The following is a 14,911-nucleotide window of genomic DNA, read 5'->3' as shown; positions in this document are numbered from 1 at the left end:
AATGTATATAGAAGACACTATTTTGCTAGATTATCATTAGGAATGTGGGCCTGTCTCCTCTCCCCAGTGTGACTGTAGAGGTATTGTGAGCACAGACTGAATCTTGGGGTTGGTCAGCTAAACCGTCATTTAAAAGTCATACTTTGGTCTGATACTTACTGCCTGCTCTCTCTGTTATCATTGCTAGAGCATATATTTTACACACATACACACCTAAAATTCCCAGAGTAACCATAAGAGGTAGGAATGAGTGTTCCCATTTTATAAATGGTGAAATTGAAGTTCGACAAGTTAGGTGACTTGTTCAAGGCTGTACAGATAAAAGATGATAGAGTTGGAATACTGGCCCAGTTTTATTTTTAGACTGTCACATGCTCTTTGTCTCCCCAGAGGAGAACACATGCTGATGATAAAGGCAGCTTTCCAGAGCTGCATGTCACTTGATAGTCTTCATGTGAAAATCAACTACATCTGATTTAATCACAGTTCAAACACAGGACTCTACTTGTTCTAGCTACTGTAAGATAATCGAATCACCTATGCTTAAGCATTTTACATTGATTCAACAGGCATTTATTAGACAGATATTCATGATAATACTTTTTCTTGAATAAGAAGTGATTTTCTCACCAAAAAGGAAAAAAAAAAATCTAAAACAAGAGTAGAATGTGTCACAGAATGATTGTCAAATGTTATATTTGGAACCACCTATTTGGGATTTATTTTCTCTGCCAAATTTATTTTGCATACAAACTAGATCTGCTGACAAGATTTTTTTTTATTTTTCTTTCCACCAGCATTATTTTTCAGCCTGATTTGGGTCTAGAGTTTTGGTATTTACTGAAAATAACTACCGACATTCCAGAAGCAACCATAATGAAAGAAATATATTGTGACCTTGGAAAGTAAGTTCTTTTTAATAGATATTATTATACTGCAGTTACTCTTTTTAAATAGGACAAACATATATTTTGTTTTAGTAATTGTTTTTCTTCTCTAGGGAAGTTTGCTACTTAAACTATCCTGTGGAAAACTTGTGTGAAAAGAAAAACGTATCAGGAAGGAGACGTATTAGGAAGGAGACGCTTTTGTTCAAAGTGATTATTGCAAGGGAGGAAAAGGAACTGTTAAAATAGTTGTCAGGGGACTATTGCAATTCAGAGAATAGTTTCCTCTCAGAAATCTACAAGCTACTCAGTATCAAACAGAACAAGCTTTTTTCTTTAACAGGCTAAAGGAGGAGCAAGCAAAGATAACCAGAATCTTTGGAGGGAAAGCTAGACAGGAAGGGGAAATGACCGGTAGGGACTGATAGGAAAAAGGGTTTTTATGTGGTCAGTTAATTCCCAGAAGAATCTCAGAAGGGAGACAGATTCCACTTTTTTGGTACTTGCTCAGGCTTGGGGACAAGCAGAGTTCAGTGGCCTATCGAAAAGATAGAAGGCTGACTCGAGTTTGCTCAAGGCAAAGCAAGAGGGTAAACAATGGGCAACTGAGAATACTCGATCATTTGGTTAATACCATGAAATATGACCATTTATATTTAGGGGACTGAGTTCCTATTACATGTCTGACGTCAAGTTTAGTGCTGATACATAAGGGTAGTTCAGCTCAGTTCAGAGCAAGTGACTTATTAAGGAGGTATGTTCCCAGTAAGAAATATTAGTAAGAGAATGGGGGAAACAGAATAAGCAAAGGGAAGAAGCTAAGCAAGGCAGTGATTACAGGTAAAATCCCAGACACTGTCTGATCCTTTGGAGAGCTTTGGAGCATAAATCACATCTCAGAATTTGGGTGTTAGAATTTGATCTTTTAGATGAATACACTTCAACCCATAATAGTCATCAAGTGTGTGAAATTATTATTGAACATTTTATGAACAAGTTCACTAGCTTTGTTTTTCCTTCCAGGGTTGTCACTGAGATGATTTCTTTAGATAATCCTACACATGAAACCTTAGAGTTGCATGCAACAAACAGTAATACTGAAAATTTTGTCCTGGAGATTAAGAGAATACCAGTAAGTATATTCAGAAAGCTGAGTAACCTACCACTACTAGAACATTTTGCAGTTCTGATTTTGGCACACCATGGGGCATTAGCAATTGAATTGCAGATGCTATTTTTTTAAATATAACATTGGTGATATATATATATATGTATATATATCACCAATTTTAACTTATCAATGAAATCAGTATCATGTTCATATAAATTTTTGAAATTATAATGTATAGGCTAGATTCATGCTCATTTTCACTGATCTCTAAATAAATTGGTTGTGCTTTATTTCTGACCATTTTGGTAACCAGCTTTTTCTATAGTTACCTAAGTAATATGACTTTCTTTTCCCTTGATTTTAATTAGAGTGCTCTTTTTTTTTTCTTTTTCTTTCTTTTTTTTAAAGAAACTTAATTTTTTTAGAGAAGGTTCAGTTCAGTTCAGTTCACTTCAGTCGCTCAGTCGTGTCCGACTCTTTGCGACCCCATGAATCGCAGCACGCCAGTCCTCCCTGTCCATCACCATCTCCCAGAGTTCACTCAAACTCACGTCCATCAAGTCAGTGATTCCATCCAGCCATCTCATCCTCTGTCGTCCCCTTCTCCTCCTGCCCCCAATCCCTCCCAGCATCAGAGTTTTGTCCAGTGAGTCAACTCTTCGCATGAGGTGGCCAAAGTACTGGAGTTTAAGCTTTAGCATCATTCCTTCCAAAGAACACCCAGGGCTGATCTCCTTCAGAACGGACTGGTTGGATCTCCTTGCAGTCCAAGAGACTCTCAAGAGTCTTCTCCAACACCACAGTTCAAAAGCATCAATTCTTCGGTGCTCAGCCTTCTTCACAGTCCAACTCTCACATCCATACATGACCACTGGAAAAACCATAACCTTGACTAGATGGACCTTTGTTGGCAAAATAATATCTCTGCTTTTCAATATGCCATCTAGGTTGGTCATAACCTTTCTTCCAAGGAGTAAGCGTCTTTTAATTTCATGGCTGCAGTCACCATCTGCAGTGATTTTGGAGCACTAGAGAAGGTTAGGTCCACAGCAAAATTAGATAGAAGGTACCGCAATTTCCCATACACATCCTGCCTCCACTCATGGCACTCATGCACAGTCTCCCCAGCTATTAGTGTCCCCACCAAAATTGTGAATTTTACTGATATGATTTTGACTAATATGATTAGTCTATATAAATCCCAGGGGGAGCAGTTCTTTTTAGCTTTTCCTTAGTTCCTACCCACCACTCCCTCCCCACAGACAGTGCTGACAGCTTTGCTTCCCTCTCCTTTCTCTGCCTCATTTTCTCATCCTTGGTTCCTGATAAGAGACTGGAGCCATTCACTGGGTCTACATCCCTCTATCTTCCCCCAGATAACAAAACAAGAGCTGAAGAATCAGCATCCCTGTCTGTATTTCCAAAGCATTCTGCTGCTGCTAAGTCGCTTCAGTCGTGTCCAACTCTGTGCGACTCCTTAGACGGCAGCCCACCAGGCTCCCCCGTCCCTGGGATTCTCCAGGCAAAAATACTGGAGTGGGTTGCCATTTCCTTCTCCAATGCATGAAATTGAAAAGTGAAAGTGAAGTCGCTCAGTTGTGTCTGACTCTGAGCGACCCCATAGACAGCGGCCCACCAGGCTCCTCCGTCCATGGGATTCTCCAGGCAAGAGTACTGGAGTGGGGTGCCATTGCCCTCTCCATTCCAAAACATACCATACCAAATATATATAGTGAAAGACAAAACCATGTTTTCAAGTAAATTTCAAAATGATAGTTGCAACAGATTACTTTCTTCAGGGGACCATAGAGTAAATTAAGAAACCCTATTAAGTAGATATGGTATTTAGATAAAGGATTTTATTGTTTGCTGTTTGACAATTATTTAACAAATCTACAATTGTGATTTCTCTGTTTATACTTTAATACTTGTCTCTTGTTACTCACTGGTTACCAGTTAATACCATAATATGAAATTAGTTCTTAATTGCCATGGTGTGTCAAATCAGATATTGCTAAGTATTACATTGCTGAAATTGGTGTATATGGTGTAATCTTAGGGAAATTATTTTAAAATGTATGTGTGTGTTTGTATTGCTTAACACCATATTGTCCATAAATTAAGCAGAATATGATGGTCAGGCAGGCTATAGTTTACATAGAACTGAAAACACTCATTAGACAGTGTTGTATTCATATTCTTTGTATAACTACTTTTACAGAGAGTGTAAACTGTGTTTCAAGGGAAAACAAATGTGTTATATTACAGATACCCCCTTACATCGCATAATGAAAAAGATCGTCTCAACTTTAACATGTCCAGCTATGGCTTTTTAGTCCATTCATTCTTTCATACATTTATCAAATAGTATTGAGCACTGAATATGCAATTAATCTTAATATTAGACAATAACTCAAAAATAAATCTATAATTAAAGTATTATATGTTATAGAATCAATAGGAGCACACATTAATGGTAATGATAATAAATAGAAAGTATATTATATATCTATACAGTTTTTAATGTATATATAACTTTTTATATACATATATAGATATATATGTATGATTTTATTCCTGTTATTGTTGTATAAGATTCATGTTTACATAGGTGAGGATTTTTAAATACTGATGATTATCCATAAATGCTTCAATAAGTAAACATAGATTATCAAGTAAAATAATTATATTAAAAACTTACTTTCTTCCATCTATATATTATGAAAAATATCAAAAAGATGCAGAAGTAGAATAATACAGTGCACAGACTTAAACCTTCTATCTTGGTTTTTATATTAACAATTTGTTTAATCTTTTCCCTCTCTTTTCTCTCTTACATTTCTTCCTATTCAATTTAAAAGTAAATTGTAGATACTATTTTAACAGTAAATACTTCAGATTATGTTTCTTAAGAGCACTGTAGTCTCCATCATCTAGTATCTGATCCAAATTTCATTTTACCTAACTGTTGGAAGAATATCTTTCCCTCTTGAGCTAGGATCTAGTGTAAACTCAAAGATTGGAATTGGTTCTCCTAATGACACATGTAATAAAATGTTTTTGCTTGTAAAGAAATGTTTTTAAGTGTCAGAAAGCTGCTATATTTAGCATATTATGTATATATGTATCCCATTACACTAAACAAGTAGGTTTGCTGCAGTTAAATTCCATCCAACAGTGTTTATCTTTTCCTTGAAACCAGGGGAGATGAATTTTTCAATAAATTTTCTGTGGAAATAAAGGAATTGAGTTATTGGTTTGTTGTATGCACAACCTCAATTTTTACCACTTGCCTCTGACATATACAAATGGAATTTGAGGCCAGAGAGGTCAAAGTATTTAAACTACATGATTAGTAAGTGGTAGAACTAGAGTTTAAAATCTCAATTAATGTAGTATTATATACTTTTACAATGAAATTGATGATTTCTTTTATGTATATATAGGGAGGAGGGAGAGAAATCCTTTTGTCACATTTGCTAAATTGAAAGAACATGTAAAATGCAACTTTTCTAATTTTTTTTACTCAATTCGATTCTGAAATTAAACTCCTTAAATGTGCATTAACTGATAGCATCAACACATTTGAAATATCAGAGGAAGATCCAGCCTGAAATTAAAAAAAAAAATTTGCTGTAGATAAACCACACATATATATAATAAGGAAGTAATTAGCTCTGTTAATTCATGCAGCCATGAAATTAAAAGATGCTTGCTCCTTGGAAGGAGAGCTATGACAAATCAGGAAAGTGAAAGTCACTCAGTCATGTCCGACTCTTTGCAACCCCATGGAATTCCCCAGGCCAGAATACTGGAGTGGGTAGCTGTTCCCTTCTTCAGGGGATCTTCCCAACCCAGGAATCGAACCCCGGTCTCCCATGTTGCAGGCAGATTCTTTACCAGCTGAGCCACAGGGAAGACCAAGAATACTGAAATGAGTAGCCTATCCCTTCTCCAGGGAATCTTCCCAACCTAGGAATCGAACTAGGGTTTCCTGCATTGCAGGCAGATTCTTTACCAACTGAGCTACCAGGGTAGCCCTTAATAGTGTATTAAAACACAAAGACATAACTTTTCTGACAAAGGTCTGTCTAGTCAAAGCTGTGGTTTTTCCAGTAGTCATGTGTGGATGTGAGAGTTGGCCCATAAAGAAGGCTGAGCGCCAAAGAATTGATGCTTTTGAATTATGATGCTGGAGAAGACTCTTGAGAGTCCACTGGATAGTAAGGAGATCAAACCAGTCCATCCTAAAGGAAATCAACCCTGAATATTCATTGGAAGGACTGATGCTGAATCTGAAGCTGCAATACTTTGGCCACTTGATGTGAAGAGCCGACTCATTGGAAAAGACCCTGATGCTGGGATAGATTGAGGGCAAAAGGAGAAGAGGGTGGCAGAGAATGAGATGGTTAGATAGCAGCACCAACTCAGTGTGCATGAATTTGAGCAAACTCTGGGAGAAGTGAAGGACAGGGAAGTCTGGCATGCTGCAGTTCATGGAGTCGCAAAGAATCCGACACGACTTAACAACTGAACAACTGCAACAAATTAACTCTGTTCTAAAAGTAAGTTTGTATGTTTGTTCATGGTTATTCTCAGAGTTTATTAAACAGTAAATGCTATATCCTATGATGATTGAAAGACATTGATAAACTGCAGGTTTCCTTTTTCAAAAGTTATCTGGCAAACTATATTAGTGAAAAAATAATTTACTTACTTTTCAAACATATAACATTCATTCAGTCATTCTATAAGTGTTGATAGTAAATGTTACATTATTCACAGTGTAGTTTTTTGATTACTTAAGATCTTCAAGTCCTCATTCTATTATGATAGAATTTTTAGCTTCTTTTACAGTCTCTGAAGCAGTAACTCATATACTAATACAATTCAGACTCAAGTTATTCCAGTAGGTCACACCTTGAGGATCTATGTGAGAGGACAAAGAGGATACTTCATTGTGCACTAAAGAAGAATATCTTACCTCTGCATTTAGACTGAATTCATTTCTTTTGACCTCACCAAGGCTACAAGTTAGATTCCCAATAGTTCGACATGGTTCTTGAAATGGACAATAAGCAATGGGTTCTTAAATAAAATGCACATTTCCGTTATTGGGGATTCCAACTCAGCTTAAAAGCTTAATCCTGATTTCCTTTTACAGATCAATGTAGTCATTGTCTTGAGGAAGAACGTGGTATATGCATTACTGAACACTGTTTAGTATCTTGGGCTGTTTCACCAATATTTGCCAAGCAACCATGCTGAAAATGGTTAATGTGTACAAGGCAACATGTTAACCACACAAGCATCTACCTGGCATATATCTAGCACACAAAGATGCCGATTCAAGCAAAAGTATTGATTTTTGTTTCCCTTTCTTGTTTCTTAATTCACACAGCTGATCATACCTCCTAACTCAACCAGAGACGTACCTATTCACTTTCGTCCTTCTGCTCTTGGAAGAGCTAGTCATCAGACTTCTGTCATCTTTCACTGTGCTCAGGTATGATAGCGTATTCTTAGACCAGGACAGGTTAATTAAATTTTAAAGTTAATAAATATGTAAATCTAATTTATCCATTTGACATCTTTGCAAGCAAAATAACTTTATTGTAAATTATTATTTAAATGAACTTTTGAAAATATAGTATACATTATGTATGCACAGGCATTTAAGATGGCATCTTTAAATTCTTAGATCACTTGAATGAAAGAGAATATAAACCCAGATTTAAAATGTAGGTACAAATGTAAATGCCAAATTGCTAGCATTTATGTTAATTTTCTGACTTGGATTTTATTACTCAAGTTTTCATGAACTTAAATATAAAATTGTATGAAATCTAAATCTTGCAAGTAGTATGTTTTTTCCCACTCTATTTTCATCTGAATAATAATAATTTTTAAAAACAGTAGTTTATTTTTTAACCATTTCTAAACTTGCTACATACCATTCTAAGAATTATTTCAATTCATTGTCACCAGAGTCCTTATGGTAAAAGTATGGTCAACCCCATTTTATGGCTCAGTCGGTGGTTGAACCTAGGACATCTTGCCTCAGCCCATCTTCATAACTATTTTTATAGCTACAGGCACACTGCCAAGTCATAACTGTTACTGCCAGTGAGAATTTTACAGTATTTATACGTTTATTATTATTTTTTACTTCTTCAAGTGTTGATGGGGGAGTAAAGTAAGTGGAAGGGTTTGCTTTATATCCAAGGAACTTAGAAAATCCTGTAATCTGGGAGGGAGTGAAATCAGATATAATGCAGAGGTCTCCATGTCAGTGAAAGGCTAGTATGTAACTCAAAAGAAAGTGAAAGGGAAAGTCACTCAGTCGTGTCCGACTCTTTGTGACCAGAATACTGGAGTGGGTAGCCTTTCCCTTCACCAGGGGATCTTCTCAACCCAGGGAAACCCAGGTCTCCCGCATTACAGGTGGATTCTTTACCAGCTGATCTGTAAGGGAAGCCCAAGTGCCTTCTTTTCCCCCCAAAATGTGTAATTTAGAAAAAAGTTTTTGAGGCTATTAAATTGTTTATATGATTACTGACTACTACATGACCTGAAGCAATACAATGGATTATGCTTGACTCTCAAAATATATATATATATATTTGTATATATATATATATATTTTCATATATATGTTTTCTGTTTCCTGGGCACCATACAGGATCTTAGTTACCCAACCAGGGATCAAACCCATGCCCTCTGCATTGGGAGCATGGAGTCTTAACCACTGGACTGCCAGGGAAGTCCCATTGAATCAAAAATATTAAAGAAAATAAACAGTAATCCTTCTTATACAGAATAGAAGGTATAGTAGAGAGATTTTATTTCACAAAAATAATTTTAACATGGCTTATCTTTTAGCTCATGGCTTCATAGCAGCATCAGCCCTTTCATCTTCATTCTTGGAGATAATTTAGTTGCTTGCATTTCTGGTGGAACTTATATCTACTCAAGGTAGTCTGGCACATCAGCAGGGCAATGATGAGTTCTTCATCTTGATAGCTTTAGAAAATCCTAGCCTAGAGGTCAAAGTCACAATTCTTTATCAGACAGAAAAGAACTCAAACAAGTAATCAACTCAAACCTTTTTGTCAATCACTTTAACACTGGGCCTTGCTTTCAGTTATTCTCAGCCTATCCTTCCAAGCTGTAGCAAATTTCCAAGGTTTCATCTCTGGTTAGACTTAAATCTAACTGACTCATTTGAAAAGACCCTGATGCTGGGAGAGATTGAAGGTGGAAGGAGAAAGGGACGACAGAGGATGACATGGTTGGATGGCATCACTGACTCAATGGACATGAGTTGGAGTAAACCCAAACTTGATGATGTACAGGGAGGCCTGGCATGCTGCAGTCAATGGGGTCACAAGAGTCTGACACGACTGAGTGACTGAACTGAACTGAGACTTAAATCAATGTCAACCTTTTACCTAGAGTCCAGACCATGTCAACCTTTTCAATGTATTACCCTAACCCTTGTGATTTTTCCTGCCTTTTCTTTTTAGTTTTTTGCCTTTTTTTTTTTTTTTTTTTTGTCCTTTTTCATCTCTGAATCATTGAGGGCTTCCTCTTAATTCGTCTAGTTGACATTTTGGGGCTTCCCTGTTGGCTCAGACGTTAAAGAATCTGCCTGCAATACAGGAGGCCCAGGTTCAATCCTTGGGTCAGGAAGATCCCCTGGAGGAGGAAATGGCAACCCACACCAGTATTCTTGTCTGGAGAATTCCATGGACAGAGGAGCCTGGCAGACTACAGTCTGTGGGGTTGTGAAGAGTCAGACACGACTGAGCAACTAACACTCACTGACAATTTTTTCAGGCAAAACTGTTTCATCCTAAAGTATTGATTTAACAAACTTTCTGAAAATGCAGTATATATGATGAATATGTAGACATAAAAATAAAATGTTTTAAAAATAAAATTTTAGGGTTACTTTTCTAAGTCTGTGAGTTTGCAATTACATTAACCACTAAGGAAAAACTCACATAGATTTTTGTTCCTCTCTTGATTTCACTGATGAATATATTTGAACTAACACACACAACTAAATAGCTGATTAATCAAAAATCTATTCTGTTAGTGCTTGTAACTATTTCTGAAAATGGTTCTTTGCTGAACTTAAGGAAATGGCCATGGATTATAATTTATTTCATTTGTTTCCAGTTTGGATCCATGTGAAGAACTCTGCATTATAAAAAAAAAAAAATCTAACTTTAGGCTAAAGTTGTTTGTGTGGATTTTGAATCCTGAGATTAATTTGGTTAGGGCATCACAACTGTTAATATCATAAACTCAAAATATGCTTCCAGAGTGTTCCAAAGAGATTGTGTTACTGCATGACAAGATAAGAGGAACAATAGTAAGCAGCAAATATGATAAACAGGCCTTCTCTTTGATATCAAACATTATGTTCTGAGATTTTTCTCTTGGTTTTCAGTCATTTCATTTTTATTTTCAAATAGTTTCCATTACTTATTTATATTTGATTATGTGACTTCCTGCATCTAAAGGTCAGAATAGTGGAAATGAAGGAAAAAAAGATCAAATCAAAGTGATTTTATTACCCAGCCTGAGTCTGGTCCTTGCAGCCTGTGTCTATGGAAAACTCTCTTGATTCTTAGCAAGCTCAGATGCCCTTGAGCTCTACTCAGTGTGTGAGCCAGATCTACTGTCTTTTAATTACACTTGTTTCATTTTTCGGAGAAGGCAATGACACCCCACTCCAGTACTTTTGCCTGGAAAATCCCATGGATGGAGGAGCCTGGTGGGCTGCAGTCATGGGGTCACTACGAGTCAGACACGACTGAGCGACTTCACTTTCACTTTTCACTTTCATGCATTGGAGAAGGAAATGGCAACCCACTCCAGAGTTCTTGCCTGGAGAATCCCAGGAATGGGGGAGCCTGGTGGGCTGCCATCTATGGGGTCACACAGAGTCGGATACGACTGAAGCGACTTAGCAGGGTGATTGTTAGTGATTAATGTCCAAGAATGGTGGGGCGTGGTTTAACTTAAAAGCTCAGTATTCCAGACTACTTGGTGAAACATGAAAACATGATCTTCTGTTTTTGTAGTTTAGCGCATTTCCAATTGTTTAAAGTAAGCCAATTTCTGTCATCCATGATTTGTTTTATAAAACAGCCAAGAAATAATTTACATAAAACAGTTGTTAATGTAACTGAACCCTGATACTTGATTCTAGTCAATCAATTGTGTATGATCAAGCTCAGGCATCATAAGTGAAAATACAGTGAACGTATGCTCATAGAATTTCTAAATAAAAGTAATACAGGCACTTGAAGACATATGCAGATAAAACTTGCTTTTAATCCTCACTACTAAGACCGCTTGATGAAAGTGAACGTGGAGAGTGAAAAAGTTGGCTTAAAGCTCAACATTCAGAAAACAAAGATCATGGCATCCGGCCCCATCACTTCATGGGAAATAGATGGGGAAACAGTGGAAACAGTGTCAGACTATTTTTCTGGGCTCCAAAATCACTGCAGATGGTGACTGCAGCCATGAAATTAAAAGACGCTTACTCCTTGGAAGGAAAGTTATGACCAACCAGATAGCATATTCAAAAGCAGAGATATTACTTTGCCAACAAAGGTCCGTCTAGTCAAGGCTATGGTTTTTCCTGTGGTCATGTATGGATGTGAGAGTTGGACTGTGAAGAAGGCTGAGTGCCGAAGAATTGATGCTTTTGAACTGTGGTGTTGGAGAAGATTCTTGAGAGTCCCTTGGACTGCAAGGAGATCCAACCAGTCCATTCTGAAGGATATCAGCCCTGGGATTTCTTTGGAAGGACTGATGCTGAAGCTGAAACTCCAGTACTTCGGCCACCTCATGTGAAGAGTTGACTCATTGGAAAAGACTCTAATGCTGGGAGGGATTGGGGGCAGGAGGAGAAGGGGACAACAGAGGATGAGATGGCAGGATGGCATCACTGACTCGATGGATGTGAGTCTGAGTGAACTCCGGGAGTTGGTGATGGACAGGGAGGCCTGGCGTGCTGCGATTCATGGGGTCGCGAAGAGTCGGACACGACTGAGCGACTGAACTGAACTGAACTAAGACAGCATTTTATGGATTTGCTGTCACCACCCATCCTACTTGGAAAGAATCATAAAGTAAGTTTCCCTCTTTTTATTGGAACTTAAGCTTGAAAACATCTCTGTGGTTTTAGAGGTGATAAACTAGGACATTGTTAGTCAGTTTCAGTTCAGTCGTTCAGTCATGTCTGACTCTTTGTGACCCCATGAACCACAGCACGCCAGGCCTCCCTGTCCATCACCAACTCCCGGAATCCACCCAAACCCATGTCCATGGAGTTGGTGATGCCTTCCAACCATCTCATCCTCTGTCATCCCCTTCTCCTCCTGCCCTCAATCTTTCCCAGCATCAGGGTCTTTTCCAATGAATCAGCTCTTTGCATCAGGTAGCCAAAGTACTGGAGTTTCAGCTTCAGCATCAGTCCTTCCAATGAACACCCAGGACTGATCTCCTTCAGGATGGACTGGTTGGATCTCCTTGCAGTCCACAAGACTCTGAAGAGTCTTCTCCAACACCATGGTTCAAAAGCATCAATTCTTCAGTGCTCAGCTTTCTTCACAGTCCAACTCTCAGATCCATACATGACCACTGGAAAAACCATAGCCTTGACTAGATGGACCTTTGTTAGCAAAATAATGTCTCTGCTTTTTAATATGCTGTCTAGGTTGGTCATAACTTTCCTTCCAGGGAGTAAACGTCTTTTAATTTCATGGCTGCAATCACCATCTGCAGTGATTTTGGAGCCCCAAAAAATAAAATCAGCCACTGTTTCCCCATCTATTTGCCATGAAGTGATGGGACCGGATGCCATGATCTTAGTTTTCTGAATGTTGAGCGTTAAGCCAACTTTTTCATTCTCCTCTTTCACTTTCATCAAGAGGCTCTTTAGTTCTTCTTGTTAGTCAGTTTTTATTTAATGACCTCTTCACTCGTCAGTAACATTAGTAAAGTGTTTAGTGCAAAACAGAGTCTTAAGGGACTTTTATTCTAAATGAATACAAGGGTAACATTTTCAAACAGAGGTTTATGAAATGCCAATGAAAACAGTGGCCACTTTCAGTCTCCTTCGCATAATTTTGAGCCATTCTTTCATTTCATGTGATAAGAAAACATAGGCTGTACTAGATAATGGGAATAAGTAATATGACAATCGCAGTCATAAAGAATCCAGCTGCCAGTGCAGGAGATGCAGGTTCAATCCCTGGGTCAAGAAGATCCCCTGGAGGAAGAAATGGCAACCCACTCCAGTATTCTTGCCTGGAAAGTGCTATGAACAGACAAGTCTGGCAGGCTTACAAAGAGTTGGACACGACTGACCAACTGAGAACACAAGCACGCACACAAGTTGTTCTCACTTCTTTTTAATGAGACTTCAGTCTATGCCTCACCTTCTTTTCTTTAATGTGATAACTATCTAAAATTCATTTGAAATTCTAATGTTTTGGAAGCTTCATACAATGTTTAGTACACATTTTGTTAGACAAATTGATTTTTTTAAAAACCTTGAACAGAAATGCATGGTTTTCATTAAGATTTCTTTTATATATTGTTATCAGTAACCTATATGTATTGAAATATGTTTAATACTTGAATACTGGTCTTTGGCCTTTTTTTCAGTATAAAAACATTGATTTTTCAGCAAAATCAAAAGGAATTTGGAAAAGTAAGGAAAGATAAAATGATGCTTGTTAAATATTAACAAAATACTTTTTTTCTGCCAAAATTTTTATGTGTTCTTTATTTATTAAGTGTTACAAATAAAAAATAGGTAATTACGACATATATGTTATGTATGTCTATCTTTAAACAGTTTAGTGAATGGATATTCCTCATCTCCGGAATAGGACTGTTCCCCCAGCCTCACGAAATACAAAAAGTAACTGCATACCTTCATCTTCAGACATGTATTCCTATACCTTTCCAAAATCCCACCAAAGAAGATGTTTTCATCGATATCTTACTAACTGGTAAGTTGTTTTCCTTTTACCTTTCATATGTTATTTTGTAATTATTATTCTATCACACTTATTCTATCATTGAATCTAAGCATTTTAGAGATAGTAGACACGTTGTAGAGATCCATTAGCTCAACAGCATCATTTTTTAAAAAGAAAACATAAGGTGTAAGAAATGCAATATCATGGCCAAAATCACAGCTCTAAAATGATGGAGCAAGAATCAGAAATTAGGAATCTGTATACCAAGTCAAATTCTCCTAATTTTATCTGGAAACCCAAATATGTAAATTATTAATAGTAAATTTTTATGATTTTCATGATATTACTCAAATATATCAATGCTTCTTCAAAACTTTATAAAAATTCTAGTGTTATAATTTTGTTTCCTTTGCCTATTTTCCATATAAATAGCATAATCAGATTAAATTTTGGCTCCAACCAAGCTTGTTCCTCTTTTTATATCATTTTGAAGATGTATTTTTTTAATTCAGTTTTGTGAAGTGCTTGATCACTTTGTTAAATGACCAAATAATATGAGTCTGAAATAAAGATTAACTATTATACTGTGTGTTTTATGAAACACATTTTAAATCTAATAATGGACTTTAATAATTTTAACTTTTCAACTATTATTGCCATGTCTGCTAAAGCTACTACTACTACAATGATCCATTTTTATAAAGTTCAATTTCACGGCTAATAGGAACACAAATGTTAGGGCTTATGATATAAATAACCAGTTTACTCTACAGAATGGTTACACTGTTGGAATTCATGCTGTCATCATGAGTATATTACAGTATATTTTCTTGAGCCTTGGAAGCCCTGAGTATCAGCATTCTCCTTAACTTCTGTCAATCTGATTGTGGGAAAATTGT

General features: G+C 36.9%; 1 protein-coding gene across 3 annotated transcripts in view; it reads left to right on the top strand.

Moving 5' to 3' along the window:
• The window catches only part of CFAP47 (cilia and flagella associated protein 47), a 502,187-nt gene that overhangs the window by 382,475 nt on the left and 104,801 nt on the right, over positions 1-14,911 (top strand). For all 3 annotated transcript variants that reach the window (XM_070365964.1, XM_070365963.1, XM_070365962.1), the window contains 4 exons: positions 798-905; positions 1,911-2,019; positions 7,400-7,504; positions 13,886-14,042. In XM_070365964.1, the coding sequence (XP_070222065.1) occupies positions 798-905; positions 1,911-2,019; positions 7,400-7,504; positions 13,886-14,042 (479 nt within the window). The remainder of the gene's footprint in view (positions 1-797; positions 906-1,910; positions 2,020-7,399; positions 7,505-13,885; positions 14,043-14,911) is intronic.

This window comes from Bos mutus, chromosome X (assembly GCF_027580195.1).
Source record: "Bos mutus isolate GX-2022 chromosome X, NWIPB_WYAK_1.1, whole genome shotgun sequence".
NCBI lineage: Eukaryota > Metazoa > Chordata > Mammalia > Artiodactyla > Bovidae > Bos > Bos mutus.
Note: the sequence above shows the minus strand (reverse complement) of the source record. Positions and strands in the feature narration are given on the sequence as shown.